Source organism: Sebastes umbrosus, chromosome 24, assembly GCF_015220745.1.
Source record: "Sebastes umbrosus isolate fSebUmb1 chromosome 24, fSebUmb1.pri, whole genome shotgun sequence".
Lineage (NCBI taxonomy): Eukaryota > Metazoa > Chordata > Actinopteri > Perciformes > Sebastidae > Sebastes > Sebastes umbrosus.
The window spans coordinates 13297075-13313883 of record NC_051292.1 but is presented as its reverse complement, the minus strand read 5'-3'; the positions used below and the strand labels follow the sequence as shown (position 1 = coordinate 13313883).

Genomic DNA, 16809 nt, shown 5'->3' with positions numbered 1-16809 from the left:
TGAAACACCTCACTCTGTTATCAAAGATTCGGGGTTACGTTAAGTAACCTTAAGTTTGACGCATTTTGATGCTAAAACTTACGTAAGTAGAGTTCAGATTTGAATACATAAGGAACACCACTGGGAAGATACAGAATGATATAAAACAAAGTAATGCCATGCCAATGCCATGATTTAGTTGATTGTGTGTTTTGTATATTAGATTTCTACTAAAATGTATTTACTAAGTGAAGTTTAACACACTGTTGGTGACACAAAGAGAATGAATTAGTGCATTCTTCCTCTTCCGTATCTGTGACAGCTGTCAGTCACCCAGAACAGCTGTAATCTAAGAGGACTAATACAAACTTTAAACCACATTATTGACAGTAGCAGTAGTTTGTGTATTTAGAAAACTGAAATGTCTTTGTCATCAGAGAGTTTATCAAGGATTCCATGTGATGTGAATCAAATCATCTTGGTGTTTGCAGAGTTCAGTCCAGACAGAGAGCAGAGTCTCCAGTACCCAGCTGTCTGTCTATGAAGAGTGACCGGGTCCATGTCGGAACCTCCATTCTTCAGTAATGAACCTGGACCCTCAGACACAAAGTAAGAGGACTGTTTCTACTGTGCACTGACCTGATGGATGATGATGCATTGAGGATGAAGACTAAATGTTCCTGCTAACAGATTTATATTCCTGATGCAGAACTATTAGTGCAGATACTGTTTCAAACTAAGATGGATCTTAGTCTGGGGTTTTAGAGGCCACAAACTACTGATTGTATTTCTGTAACAAAACACCTGAGAACCTCCATTTAACAATTTACACTTCAAGAAAATATTCATATTTCTGCCTGAACGTTGAAGTCGCTGTAAAGATTTACAACTATTCAATAATGTGAAAGAATGTGAGTCAAATGTGTAATTCATTTCTCACATTAGTCCCCAAAATACTGTGGTTTGGTTTGACTTCTCCTAAAATCAGCTGTTATGGAACAGCTTCTTTGAAGTGGGGTTGTATCGTATACTCCCGTGTTCTGGGAAGTAAAATGACTGCTTTTGGTGAATGGGAGTCTGGTGGCTTTGAAGAGAGCGATAATAACAGCTTCAGTTCCCCGTCAGAAAAGGGCTGGTCCTGATGGAGAGGTAAAGCAGCTGTGGACGGGAAGCTTTACCTCGAGAATAGAGAGGTCATGATAGACCAGAGCAATAGAGAGGGTCATGATAGACCAGAGCAATAGAGAGGTCATGAGAGATCAGAGCAATAGACGAGGTCATGATAGACCAGAGCAATAGAAACCACGGTAGTTATATCACTCTCTTCAGAGCCACCAGACTTCATTCACAAAAGCAGTTTCTCCACCATATGTTGTTCCTTAAGGTCAAGAACACACATCCCTGGGCAGTAGTGATGTTAAAGTTATCTGCTCATACTAAAAGGGGCAGTAATGTAAATTTGGACCACTTCTCTTTTTAGAATATTTGAATTCATGCCTTCATTTGATAGTTGACAGTAGAAAGTGACAGAAAACAGAATGACATAAAAATAAATGTAAACCATCTGGATTTGAACCAGAGACACCACTGTTACATACTGTGTGTCTTAGACTGCTGGTCTACCACACTATTTAGACCACTTCTAACCTCAGTTCAAACCTAACTAACTCAAGCTAAGCTGCCCAAAGTGACCGTGAGACTGTTAAGAACATGATCAGCTCTCTTTAATGGAGGACTTTCACTGTGAAGTAGCTGTAGAAAGTGTTTGAACCTACAAAATAAAACAGGAACAAACTTACAACCAAAACCCAAGACCATGACAGTCCCCCCCTTTCTCAAGGGACGGATCCCAGACGTCCCCTAAAACAGAGTCTATGAACTCCATCAGGGTGGGGTGGAGGGAGTCCGGAGGAGGGATTAAGGGGCTAGCGGCCGGGCGTCTGAACAGGGACGGGGCAGGAAAACTCAGGCGTTACGACCCCGGGGACAGGACAGACAGGAGAAACTGATCAGGAGGGCGACCCCTCTGGAGGACGACCCCACTGAAACCCAACGTGCAACAACAGCTGTCAGTGTGCTGACTTGACTATGACATGTGATTATCATAAAGTGGGCATGTCTGTAAAGGGGAGACTCGTGGGTACCCATAGAACCCATTTACATTCACATATCTGGAGGTCAGAGCGTTCTTCCCGACAAGCTAGCATGACATGGTTGGTAACGATGGATTCTTTAGGTTCTCTATAGTTTCATGTTACCAGTATCTTCACTCTAGCTTTAAAACTGAGCCGCTACAACCTCTGAAAGTCAGAATATCGTCCGTCAGATTGTAAAGAGGTTAATAAGACAGCCAGATAGTAAAATTCAGCTCATTAGTGTTTATGAAAGCAGGAGAGTTGAAATAAAAGGAACACTGTTCATCACAGACTGAATGCTGAATTCAAACAGAAAAGTAACAACACTTTAACTGTTCCCTGTGACCATCTGAGCTTTGAGACAGTGTCGGCCAATCAACAAAGCCTTTTAGTTATAAAGACATGTCTTCACAGGAAGAGGAAGAGGAGTGATGTTTCTGCGGAGGACCAGCGGCCCTGCTGTGCTGTGTACTTGGATCAGTCTGCTTCATCAGGAGACTCCTCCGGTTCCCAGTGTGGAAAAAGATCCAGAACCAGAGCTGGACTGCAGCCAGCCGGTCAGACCAGCACTGTACAAAGTAAGACTCTACATCTGTCTGCTGACGTCTCCATGTCTGAAAACACTACTTGTTCTTTTAATACATAAAAAGCCATAAAAGTCCCACCAGGTCCTGCGAGGACACTAGGGGACGCGCTGCTCCACTCAACTGGCCGTTCAAGCCCATAGACATATATACATACACCAACGTTGGCGTACGATTCCAGAGGTCAATGCGGAAACTCCGACACTCAGACGACCAATCGTGTAACTTCATCACTCAGTGAACAGACTTTTAGGGTTGTAGGGCTGGCCGTCTGCGGTCCAGCCAAAAAGACAGAGAAACAAGAGAGACATAAATAAATAACCCTCAAATACTCAACATGATTTACTGTGGAGACGGACGCATCTTTAGTTTCACTTTCCTCCTCTGCATTTCATTCATTACATCCAACGTGCAGTAATGTCGTCACAGTGAGATTAAAACCTAATGTTTATTATTTTCCAGCGTGTTTTTTAGATGAAACGGACGACACACTGAACGGCAGACTGCAGAGTGTGTTTACTGCTGCGACCACCAACAGCTCTCGTCACATGTCATGTTGCTTTTTCATACATCAGAGGACTAATTTGCTGAATCTTCACAGGTCTTTAGACCGTAGTGGAAACAGACAACAGTGGACTGAAGGAACCTTTTAGTTCCTTAAAAGTAGTAGGACGAAAAAGTCCCAGGAACTTTTGGTGGAAACCCGGCTTTTGTTATTGGTGCTGTTCAATAAAAACATGTCCACACAACGAGATATGAACATATTCTGCATTATTTGATGAGTGGATCAGTTTTAAATATTACAGGGAGGAAGGAACAGCCACAGTGAGCTGTTTAGATGAAGAGCTGCAGACGGACAGCTGAGGCTCCGCCTCCTCTGCTGTCAATCAAACATGTACACCGACTGAGAGAAAAAGGAGCATTTCTGATGCTTCCACTAAAACTAGACTGTTTAACCTTTACTGCTTTTTATTTACTTTATATTGATCACTTCAATATTGGCAATGAAAATAATAATCACATCTTCTTTATTTATTAACTTTTGTCCTTCTCTTTCAGCAGATAGAGGTCTGCAGGAGGTTGTAGATGAACATAAGATTAGTCTGAGGAGGAAATGTGAATGTGTGACTGAAGGAACTGATGAAACAGGAAGTGGAACCCTCCTCAACAGGATCTACACTGAGCTCTACATCACAGAGGGACAGAGTGAAGAGGTTAATACCCAACATGAGGTGAGGCAGCTTGAGACAGCTTCCAAGAAGAAGAGCCTCCATGACGCTCCAATCAAGTGCCAGGACATCTTTAAAGCCTTACCTGACCAACAGGGACACATCAGAGTCGTTCTGACGAACGGCGTCGCTGGCGTTGGAAAAACCTTCTCAGTGCAGAAGTTCACTCTGGACTGGGCAGAGGGCTTGGAAAACCAAGATGTCAGTCTGGTGGTTCTGCTTTCGTTCAGGGAGCTGAACTTGATCAGAGATGAGCAGTACAGTCTTCTCATGCTGCTCCATGTTTTCCATCCAACATTACAGAAGGTCACAGCAGAGAAGCTCGCTGTCTGTAAAGTTCTGTTCATCTTTGACGGCCTGGATGAAAGCAGACTTTCACTGGATTTCAAGAACAAGAAGGTTGTGTCTGATGTCACCCAGAAGTCATCAGTCAACGTGCTGTTGACAAACCTCATCCAGGGAATCTGCTTCCCTCAGCTCTCGTCTGGATAACTTCCCGACCTGCAGCAGCCAATCAGATCCCTCCTGCATGTGTTGACAGGGTAACAGAAGTACGAGGCTTCACTGACGCCCAGAAGGAGGAGTACTTCAGGAGGAGAGTCAGTGATGAAGAGCTGTCCAGCAGAATCATCTCACACATCAAGACATCCAGGAGCCTCCACATCATGTGTCTAATCCCAGTCTTCTGCTGGATCACTGCTACAGTTCTGGACCACATGTTGACTACAGACCAGAGAGGAGAGCTGCCCAAGACCCTGAGTGACATGTACTCACACTTCCTGTTGGTTCAGACAAAGAGGAAGAAGCAGAAGTACGGTGAGGGACGTGAGACGAGTCCACAGGAGCTGACGGAGGCTGACGGGGAAGTTCTTCTGAAGCTGGGGAGGCTGGCATTTGAACATCTGGAGAAAGGAAACATCATGTTCTACCAAGAAGACCTGGAGCGGTGTGGTCTGGATGTCACAGAGGCCTCGGTGTACTCAGGAGTTTGTACAGAGATCTTCAAAAGAGATTGTGTGATCTTCCAGAAAACAGTCTACTGCTTTGTTCACCTGAGCATTCAGGAGTTTCTGGCTGCAGTCTACATGTTCCACTGTTACACAAACAGCAACACAGAGGTACTGAAGGACTTCCTGGGAAAAAAATATGTTCATTCAACCCCGGATGACTTCCTGAAGAGAGCCATGGAGAAATCCCTTGAAAGTAAAAATGGCCACCTGGACCTGTTTGTTCGCTTCCTTCATGGCCTCTCTCTGGAGTCCAACCAGAGACTCTTAGGAGGTCTGCTGGGTCAGACAGACAACAGTCCAGAAATCATCCAGAGAGCCATCAACAACCTGAAGAAGAAGAGGACCAAAATCTCTCCTGACAGAAGCATCAACATCTTCCACTGTCTGACGGAGATGAACGACCACTCGGTACATCAGGACATCCAAGAGTTCCTGAAGTCAGAGAACAGATCAAAGAAGAGACTCACAGAGATCCACTGCTCAGCTCTGGCCTACATGTTGCAGATGTCAGAGGAGGTTCTGGATGAGTTGGTCCTGAACAAGTACAACACATCAGACGAGGGACGACGGAGACTGATTCCAGCTGTGAGGAACTGCAGAAAAGCTGTGTAAGTCCAGATGTGATTAACTTTATAGATCAGTGTAGATTACTAGTTTAGTTCTTCAAATATACACACTATAAATTATTCTTAAAATATAATATTCTTATAAGTGTTCCACGTGTTTATTACATAAATATGTATTTGTATTTTGTCACAGATGTTCTTGAGCTGTTTCAAATGTTGAGTTCAAAATGTTTCAGTAGTTTGTGTTTCTAGCTGTCAAGTTAATGAACACTTATTCTATTTATTTCTAATAATTGTTACATTTTACAGTTTTTTCTTATTTATGTTTTGGGGTGATGGAGACGACATGTGAACCTGGTAAAACAAATGAAAAAAACAAAAGATCAGCTGTCTGGTGGAGTGCTGGGTCTAACCGGTGTAACGGCAGCAACAGAACGTTTGCTGATGGGGAGTCGGGGCGGTCCTGGGATCAGAGTCCTGGTGCTGGGGTTTGCTTTCAATAGGCCTTGCACCACATTACACCTTACCTCGTGTGTTTTTGGGCTCATCTCTTTCGTTGGCTTCAAATCCAAACTGTTGCCATGTTGCTGCAGCTTTAGTTTTCTTTGAGACCAGCTCTGCCATGTCTCGTCTGATCACCCCAAAAAACACATGAACTTCCTAGTAAACAAACCTCTTCTTGTTTATACACCAACATTATATCATAATATTACATTAATCACGTTGTCATATTGCTTATTAGTAATGCAATACAGGCTGGATTTAGCACTGTGACTCTGTCGGCACAGGTTGTTGATGTCGGCTACTTTTTAATTTGCCAGAACGTGTCGTTAGCATAAAATCAAACCGGTTTAAGCTCGTACACCCGGACCGGACCGGACCGGCAAAAACCGAAAAACCGACCCAACTCTAGCATTAGCCACCGTAAACTACTGGTCATACGAGACAAAGATAGTCGTTGTTAACCCCTGAGTGTGTTGAATCGAGCAATGGTGCATTTTATTGCTAATGAATTCAAGTTGTGTTCCATCATCTTGTTTTGAAGTCTTTCCTTTTATTCTGTTACTCACAGAAGGAAACTCTGGTGTTTCTCTCTCTTGTTGCTGTAGAGAAGAGTAGTAACAGGAAATACACAGCTTCCACCAATAACAGCAGTCTGATGAATATATAACAGCAGAATGGTAGAATTCAGACTTTTTAAGAGATCTTATACAAACCAAAGATCAATATTATGTTTTTAATGCTGATACACTGATATCATCTTTCTGATGTCATTATGTTGTAAATAATGCAACCTCATTGGTTCATTCATTGTGTTTGTGAGCTGAATACGTTTGATGCTCAGAAAAGAGTGTTAATGACAAAACGCCATGCAGTCATCAAAATATCTAGTTATATGAATGTTTAATTATGTACAGGTCTAATATTATAGCGATTTGTTTAATTTTCCCATTTATGGACGTGAACCTGAAAGCAGCAGGTAGCTAGCAAAGAGAGGTCATCTTTATCAACTGTATTATTATTACTTCTTCACTGAGTTTTAAAAATGCTTTTCTAATCAAGAAGGCCTCATGCTAACTTTGTGGAGACAGACCTGGGATCAGATCACACTGACAGACTGGACATTAGGGAAGCCTCAATGTAACTACATGTTCTCTCTCTCTTCATCTGCAAGATTAAAGAAAAACAAAGATTAAAAGTCTGCAGGTTTGAGAGAGAGTGATGAGAATTATTGTTTCATGTCAAACAGTGAGATAAGATTAGCTGAACTACTGATGTGAGGAGTAAATGTTGATTAAAGAAGTTTATATCAAACTGTTTAGTCATCAAATGCATGAAGTAAATATAAACTGTCCTCTTTCATAATAACATATTTTGTAATTTTTGTGTCATCACAGACTTACTGGCTGTGAACTCTCAGATACTCACTGTGAAGTTGTGGCCTCAGCTCTGAAGTCCAACCCCTCCCATCTGAGAGAGCTGGAGCTGAGTGACAACTACAACCTGTCGGATTCAGGAGTGAAGCTGCTTTCTGCTGGACTGGAGAGTCCAAACTGTAGACTGGAGACTCTGAGGTCAGTTCACTGACTGTAGTTTGTGTAGTTTGTACACACACTCTCTACACACTGGCTCTGCTCCAGATGGCTCTAGAGAGGGACATTCACGTTTTCACGTCGGCCATCGTAGCTCTCCAACAGGCTTGGCACACAGGAGAGGCTTCAGTTGGTTGTAATCTCCTCACCTCACCACTAGATACCTCCAGATCCTACACACTGGACCTTTAACACAGACCTTATTTCAGCCATCTAACTAAAAACCCATTGACTTCCAGACGAGGGAACAGGAAGTGCTAAAATGCTAACTCTGGGTTTTAGGACTCATTCCTGTAGCGCTCTATTTGAACATGTCTAAAGGTGCAGCACTCTTCAACAAACACGTATTACACCAACTTAAAGGCACACAAGTGATGATTATGAATGACACCATCTAATCAGAGGTCTCTATGGTTCTAAGTTATTCCCACGTTCTTTTTGACAGCAGATCTAACTGTGATCTGTTTTCATGTCAGCATTGTCTAATTATTTGAAGCAAAAAACAAATAAATATTCTGCATCAGAAACCTCTTTGCAGGTTCATATTTTCTTCAAGTCTATCTGAATACAATACTCACATGTTCATATGTACATTCAAAGAGTTATTGATGTCTGTCATCATTCCTTCTGTCTGTGAAGCAACCCCCGTATAACCTGAGTGTTACGAGATGAGGACTAAATCCACAGTCTTGTTCTGTGTAAAATGACCTGTAAAGTTGATCTTAAACTAATCAGAGGCTTCAGCAGTCTGAGTTAGATGTATTAGGGCTGGGTGACTTGGAGAAAATCAAATATCATGATATATTTTTGTGTAAATGACCAATAATAGAACAGCTAGAACAGTCTGGTAAGTTCAGAGAATGACATCACTTTACTGTAATGTAGCCTTTAAAACCAGGAAGAGATGACACTTACAACACAACACGATATTACTAGGGCTGTCAATCCATTAAAATATTTAATCACGATTAATCGCAAATTATTCACAATTTTTGTATCTGTTCTAAATGAACCTTAAAGGGAGATCTGTCAAGTATTTAATATTCTTATAAACATGGGAGTGGACAAATATGATTTATATAAATGTATGTATATATTTATTATTGTAAATCAATTAAGAACACAAAACAATGACAGATATTGTCCAGAAACCCTCACAGGTACTGCATTTAGCATAAAACAATATGCTCCAATCAGAACATGGCAAACTGCAGCCCAACAGGCAACAACAGCTGTCAGTGTGTCAGTGTGCTGACTTGACTATGACTTGCCCCAAACTGCATGTGATTATCATAAAGTGGGCATGTCTGTACAGGGGAGACTCGTGGGTACCCATAAAACCCATTTACATTCACATATCTGGAGGTCAGAGGTCAAGAGACCCCTTTGAAGATGGACATGCCAGTTTTTCCTCGCCAAGCTTTAGAGTAAGTTTGGAGCGTTATTTAACCTCCTTCCCGACGAGCTAGTTTGACATGGTTGGTACCGATGGATTCATCAGGTTTTCCAGTTTCCTATGATACCAGTATCTTCACTCTAGCTTTAAAACTGAGCCGCTATAACCTCCGGAAGATCGATTGCATTAATGCGTTAAAGAAAATAGTGGCGTTAAAACGATTAACTTTGACAACCCTAGATATTAGGATATCCAAAATTTAAGACGATATCTCATCTCATATCACGATATGGATATAATATGGATATATTGCCCAGCCTTAGTATGTATCCAGTCAGTATGTTGTGTTTGACAGTTTCCTTGTTGAGCTCCAGGAGGAATAGTAACTCAAAGAGGGAATTTGGTACTAAACAGTGTGTAACTTTGATTTGTCGACTCAGACTGCTGAATCTTCATATTAGTTTCACTTGAACTTGTGAAGTCATTTCTTACAGTGTAGTTGTGTTATGAAGGGACCACTTCACAGGAGGAAGGATTACTGCCACCAATAACTCTTTTAATGTACATATGACATGTGGCTGTTGTTTACAGACACACTTGAACAAATGTGGACCTTTCCTGTAAATGACATAAACCTGCTAGGCTAGCAGATACAGTGAGAAGAAGACCATGTAATAAATGAAGTAATGAAATCCAACAAGTCTGATTTGATACTGATCCTCTAATTCCAGACTTGACAGAGATCAGCAGCATGTTATTGATGTGTGTTGACATGAACAGGTGTATGAATGTTGTGGTGACATTTGGATGATGTCTGTAGAAGGCTGACATTATGATGATCCACAATAACACAATGACAAAGTCACTCTACTCATTTTAGGGAAAAGATCATTGATTAGGACATAGTGATGTTGAGCTACACATTTAAAACCTGAACACATCTGACTGGATTATAAAGTGATTTTTATCTCCATCATTTATTCTTTATTCAGATTGAGGAACTGCAGTTTGTCAGAGATCAGCTGTGCTTCTCTGGCCTCAGCTCTGAAGTCCAACCCCTCCCATCTGAGAGAGCTGGAGCTGAGTCACAACAACCTGCAGGATTCAGGAGTGAAGGTCCTGTGTGGTTTTCTGGAGAGTCCACACTGTAGACTGGAGACTCTGAGGTCAGTTCACTGACTCTCTGTTACTATTAGAGATCTTATATGTTGAATTAACAATTGAACCTGATTTATGTACAAACATAACTTACATCCATAAAGTTTTTAATGTTCTTTTTTTCATATTTTCATGTTTCTTGAACTAAATCTAGTCTGCAGTCACAAAAGACTTGTGTTTCTTAAAGAAAGTGTAGAAAATGTCCACTGTTAGTTGTTAAAGTAAATGAATGTTTATCATTGTTGGTAAATGGTCACATCTGGATACAGAAGATCCTCTCAACTAATATTCAGGGTTCCTACGCAGTATGGAGAAGTATGGAATTTGATTTTAGTCATTTCCAGGTCTGGATGAGTATGGAAAAAAGAAAAGAGAGAATGGAAAAACATGTCTGTTTCCAGACTGTTGCCCCTATTCTGCTTTCTAAGATATCAAATTCAGAATTTCTAAAAATAAATAGATCATACAAGCAGAGTGTTTTTCATGGTGTTTAGAGCAGCCGGTGCAGCCACAATGTTTACTACTGTGTGAGAGAGCGCGGGCCAGAGAGAGCTTGATGTCGTTGAAAGCAGCACAGGAAGTAGGCTCTGACTGAACGCACACTCCTACAGAGCTGCCTCTACGCCTGAACGTCACAGCCAGGGCCGGCGCCTCCATAGAGGCCGACTAGGCAACCGCCTAGGGCGGCACTTTGGCATCCAAATATGGGCCAACTATTCATCATGAGCAACATAACAATAATAATATAATAATAAAAAGTAACCGGTAACTGCAGGCAGACGGCACAGAGCAGAACGCTGCCTGTCAGACTGGGACAATCTAATACTTTACATATTGAGGGGGGGGGACGAGCGGCCCCTCCTAATTTGGACTGATCCTCGTTCTGGCTGAAATCTGATTGGCTCAATTATTTACATCATGAACGTGATGAACTGTGACCAGTGTTCCAGCTGGCCGGTCTTGTTTTGATTCAGTGATGACGTGCTGATACAAACTGAGGAGGTGTCATCCACGATGAAGAGTCTTGAAGGTCTTCATCATCATCATCACATTCTCTTTATACCACTAAAACTCTATTAGTGGTAAAATTACTAACCCACAATGTTTCGTCTCACGCCCTCCGGCCGCTCACATAAGACACCTCTCCGTCTCAAAGTCCTGGGATGGGTTTGTGTCCCAGTCTGTCCCTGGTGCTAATAGAGGGGCGGCATCATTGTGATTCACCTAGAGCAGGATGTTTGACAGCAGAACGTCGTCCAGCTTTCTCTGTAGGACTGTAGACTGAACGACCACAATGAGTAAAGTGTTCTGAGGGCTGGCTTGATGATCCCAAACACAAAGCCTGGTTGGTTAACAATTACAAATGGGGAAAAGAGAGCTGGATGCAAACTTTGAGGAAAATCGTTTGACATCTCAACCATGGTGGGGGGGGGGGGGGCTGTAGTCTTGTAACAGCGTCCTCTGAACCCCGAGTCACAAAGTCAAATATGGTCTGAAAAATCTACAGAGAAGTCTGGAAAAGTCTGGAATGTAAAATGTAAAATGTGTAGGAACCCTGAATATTTGTTCTGAATTGATCAAGTTTACTTCATGAAGTAGAAATATTTCTCTGGTTTCTGATTGTTTCAACATGTTCCACAAATAATGTCTGATCATCGATATTGATCCTTCAGCACACACACATAGATGAACACCGAGATCAGCAGCATGTTATTGATGTGTGTTGACATGAACAGGTGTATGAATGTTGTGGTGACATTTGGATGATGTCTGTAGAAGGCTGACATTATGATGATTCACAATAACACAATGACAAAGTCACTCTACTCATTTTAGGGAAAAGATCATTGATTAGGACATAGTAATGTTGAGCTACACATTTAAAACCTGAACACATCTGACTGGATTATAAAGTGATTTTTATCTTCATCATTTATTCTTTATTCAGATTGATGGACTGCAGTTTGTCAGAGATCAGCTGTGCTTCTCTGATCTCAGCTCTGAAGTCCAACCCCTCCCATCTGAGAGAGCTGGAGCTGAGAGGCAACAAGCTGCAGGATTCAGGAGTGAAGCTGCTTTCTGTTGGACTGGAGAGTCCACACTGTAGACTGGAGACTCTGAGGTCAGTTCACTGACTGTAGCTTATGTAGTTTGTACACACACTCTCTACACACTGGACCTTTAACCACAGACCTTATTTCAGGCATCTAACTAAAAACCCATTGACTTCCAGACGAGGGAACAGGAAGTACTAAAATGCTAATTCATTTCTGGGTTTTAGGACTCATTCCTGTAGCGCTCTATTTGAACATGTCTAAAGGTGCAGCACTCTTCAACAAACACGTATTGCACCAACTTAAAGGCACACAAGTGATGATTATGAACGACACCATCTAATCAGAGGTCTCTATGGTTCTAAGTTATTCCCACGTTCTTTTTGACAGCAGATCTAACTGTGATCTCTTTTCATGTCAGCATTGTCTAATTATTTGAAGCAAAAACCAAATAAATAATCTGCATCAGAAACATCTTTGCAGGTCCATATTTTTTTCAAGTCTATCTGAATACAATACTCACATGTTCATATGTACATTCAAAGAGTTATTGATGTCTGTCATCATTCCTTCTGTCTGTGAAGCAACCCCCGTATAACCTGAGTGTTACGAGATGAGGACTAAATCCACAGTCTTGTTCTGTGTAAAATGACCTGTAAAGTTGATCTTAAACTAATCAGAGGCTTCAGCAGTCTGAGTTAGATGTATTAGGGCTGGGTGACTTGGAGAAAATCAAATATCATAATATTTTTTTGTGTAAATGACCAATAATAGAACAGCTAGAACAGTCTGGTAAGTTCAGAGAATGACATCACTTTACTGTAATGTAGCCTTTAAAACCAGGAAGAGACAACACTTACAACACAACACGATATTACTAGGGCTGTCAATCCATTAAAGGGACTATTTGTAACTTTCAGAAATGCTTCTTAACAGCGACACCTGTGGTCGTGAAATCAACGAAAGTCAGCGTTGGGCTCGCGCTTGCTCGCTCTACATAGACATGATCGAGCATCGCTCAAAACAGTGAGGCGACACAAGTCAGCTAAATCCACAATATCACTCTATATTTCAGCTGCTTGGCAGTAATGTTAGCTGACCAGACGAAGGTCTCTCCATGAACATGATTTAGATCTGATCCTAGTGTTGGCTTTTCCTGCCTAAGTGCAGGCTGAAGCAGCGGGGCTCTGCAGCGTGTCTCCCTGCTCTCTCCTCCCGCAGCCGGAGAGAGCAGAGGAGACACCGGCACCCGGTCGGTAACGAGAGGGTAACGTTACTAGTTAAGGAGCTCCGTCACTTCACAAGACACGGGAAACCTCTGTTGGTCTGGAGAAGCTGCAGCATTTTTTTTCTGCACAAACGTCCACTGTGCATTCACTAGATATTCTCAGAGCTAAACTAACTCTTCTGCAGTGTGTAGTGAGCGCGCGTTCACGTCTAGAGGTGGAGCGAGCTGAGAACACGCGCGCTCTCTGAGTGAAGGCAGGCAGGCAGAGTTGGAGAGGCAGCGGCCACACGCGAACGCGCATATGTGAGCGCGCATGTGTGACGACCCGCTACATTTATGCGCGTATAAAGTTACAAATAGTTCCTTTAAAATATTTAGTCACGATTAATCGCAAATTATTCACAATTTTTGTATCTGTTCTAAATGAACCTTAAAGGGAGATCTGTCAAGTATTTAATATTCTTATCAATATGGGAGTGGATAAATATGATTTATGTAAATGTATGTATATATTTATTATTGTAAATCAATTAAGAACACAAAACAATGACAGATATTGTCCAGAAACCCTCACAGGTACTGCATTTAGCATAAAACAATATGCTCCAATCATAACATGGCAAACTGCAGCCCAACAGGCAACAACAGCTGTCAGTGTGTCAGTGTGCTGACTTGACTATGACTTGCCCCCAAACTGCATGTGATTATCATAAAGTGGGCATGTCTGTAAAGGGGAGACTCGTGGGTACCCATAGAACCCATTTACATTCATATATCTGGAGGTCAGAGGTCAAGCGACCCCTTTGAAGATGCCCATGACAGTTTTTCCTTGCCAAACTTTAGAGTAAGTTTGGAGCGTTATTTAACCTCCTTCCCGACGAGCTAGTTTGACATGGTTGGTACCGATGGATTCATCAGATTTTCCAGTTTCCTATGATACCAGTATCTTCACTCTAGCTTTAAAACTGAGCCGCTATAACCTCCGGAAGATCGATTGCATTAATGTGTTTAAGAAAATAGTGGCGTTAAAACGATTAACTTTGACAACCCTAGATATTAGGATATCCAAAATTTAAGACGATATCTAGTCTCATATCAAGATATGGATATAATATGGATATATTGCCCAGCCTTAGTATGTATCCAGTCAGTATGTTGTGTTTGACAGTTTCCTTGTTGAGCTGCAGGAGGAATAGTAACTCAAAGAGGGAATTTGGTACTAAACAGTGTGTAACTTTGATTTGTCGACTCAGACTGCTGAATCTTCATATTAGTTTCACTTGAACTTGTGAAGTCATTTCTTACAGTGTAGTTGTGTTATGAAGGGACCACTTCACAGGAGGAAGGATTACTGCCACCAATAACTCTTTTAATGTACATATGACATGTGGCTGTTGTTTACAGACACACTTGAACAAATGTGGACCTTTCCTGTAAATGACATAAACCTGCTAGGCTAGCAGATACAGTGAGAAGAAGGCCATGTAATAAATGAAGTAATGAAGTCCAACAAGTCTGATTTGATATTGATCCTCTAATTCCAGACTTGACTGAGATCAGCAGCATGTTATTGATGTGTGTTGACATGAACAGGTGTATGAATGTTGTGGTGACATTTGGATGATGTCTGTAGAAGGCTGACATTATGATGATCCACAATAACACAATGACAAAGTCACTCTACTCATTTTAGGGAAAAGATCATTGATTAGGACATAGTGATGTTGAGCTACACATTTAAAACCTGAACACATCTGACTGGATTATAAAGTGATTTTTATCTTCATCATTTATTCTTTATTCAGATTGAGGTGCTGCAGTTTGTCAGAGATCAGCTGTGCTTCTCTGGCCTCAGCTCTGAAGTCCAACCCCTCCCATCTGAGAGAGCTGGATCTGAGAGACAACAAGCTGCAGGATTCAGGAGTGAAGGTCCTGTGTGGTTTTCTGGAGAGTCCACACTGTAGACTGGAGACTCTGAGGTCAGTTCACTGACTCTCTGTTACTATTAGAGATCTTATATGTTGAATTAACAATTGAACCTGATTTATGTACAAACATAACTTACATCCATAAAGTTGTTAATGTCCTTTTCTTCATATTTTCATGTTTCTTGAACTAAATCTAGTCTGCAGTCACAAAAGACTTGTGTTTCTTAAAGAAAGTGTAGAAAATGTCCACTGTTAGTTGTTAAAGTAAATGAATGTTTATCATTGTTGGTAAATGGTCACATCTGGATACAGAAGATCCTCTCAACTAATATTCAGGGTTCCTACGCAGTATGGAGAAGTATGGAATTTGATTTTAGTAATTTCCAGGTCTGGATGAGTATGGAAAAAAGAAAAGAGAGAATGGAAAAACATGTCTGTTTCCAGACTGTTGCCCCTATTCTGCTTTCTAAGATATCAAATTCAGAATTTCTAAAAATAAATAGATCATACAAGCAGAGTGTTTTTCATGGTGTTTAGAGCAGCCGGTGCAGCCACAATGTTTACTACTGTGTGAGAGAGCGCGGGCCAGAGAGAGCTTGATGTCGTTGAAAGCAGCACAGGAAGTAGGCTCTGACTGAACGCACACTCCTACAGAGCTGCCTCTACGCCTGAACGTCACAGCCAGGGCCGGCGCCTCCATAGAGGCCAACTAGGCAACCGCCTAGGGCGGCACTTTGGCAGCCAAATATGGGCCAACTATTCATCATGAGCAACATAACAATAATAATATAATAATAAAAAGTAACCGGTAACTGCAGGCAGACGGCACAGAGCAGAACGCTGCCTGTCAGACTGGGACAATCTAATACTTTACATATTGAGGGGGGGGGACGAGCGGCCCCTCCTAATTTGGACTGATCCTCGTTCTGGCTGAAATCTGATTGGCTCAGTCATTTACATCATGAACGTGATGAACTGTGACCAGTGTTCCAGCTGGCCGGTCTGGTTTTGATTCAGTGATGACGTGCTGATACAAACTGAGGAGGTGTCATCCACGATGAAGAGTCTTGAAGGTCTTCATCATCATCATCATCACATTCTCTTTATACCACTAAAACTCTATTAGTGGTAAAATTACTAACCCACAATGTTTCGTCTCGCGCCCTCCGGCCGCTCACATAAGACACCTCTCCGTCTCAAAGTCCTGGGATGGGTTTGTGTCCCAGTCTGTCCCTGGTGCTAATAGAGAGGGCGGCATCATTGTGATTCACCTAGAGCAGGATGTTTGACAGCAGAACGTCGTCCAGCTTTCTCTGTAGGACTGTAGACTGAACGGACCACGATGAGTAAAGTGTTCTGAGGGCTGGCTTGATGATCCCAAACACAAAGCCTGGTTGGTTAACAATTACAAATGGGAAAAGAGAGCTGGATGCAAACTTTGAGGAAAAT

General features: G+C 41.8%; 2 protein-coding genes across 5 annotated transcripts in view; both read left to right on the top strand.

Annotated features, from left to right (window-relative positions):
- Positions 1-16809, top strand: part of LOC119483833 — a 233425-nt gene that overhangs the window by 27004 nt on the left and 189612 nt on the right. For 3 of the 4 annotated variants that reach the window (XR_005205801.1, XR_005205802.1, XR_005205800.1), the window contains one exon: positions 471-588. Coding sequence is in view for 1 of the 4 variants with exons in the window: in XM_037762338.1 (XP_037618266.1) it covers positions 471-564 (94 nt within the window). In the remaining 3 variants the exon portion in view is untranslated. Of the gene's footprint in view, positions 1-470; positions 589-2534; positions 2619-16809 lie in introns of those variants that run through there. The other variant, XM_037762338.1, reaches the window with a different exon arrangement.
- The window catches only part of LOC119483763 (NACHT, LRR and PYD domains-containing protein 12-like), a 542841-nt gene that overhangs the window by 347792 nt on the left and 178240 nt on the right, over positions 1-16809 (top strand). The window lies entirely within an intron of this gene.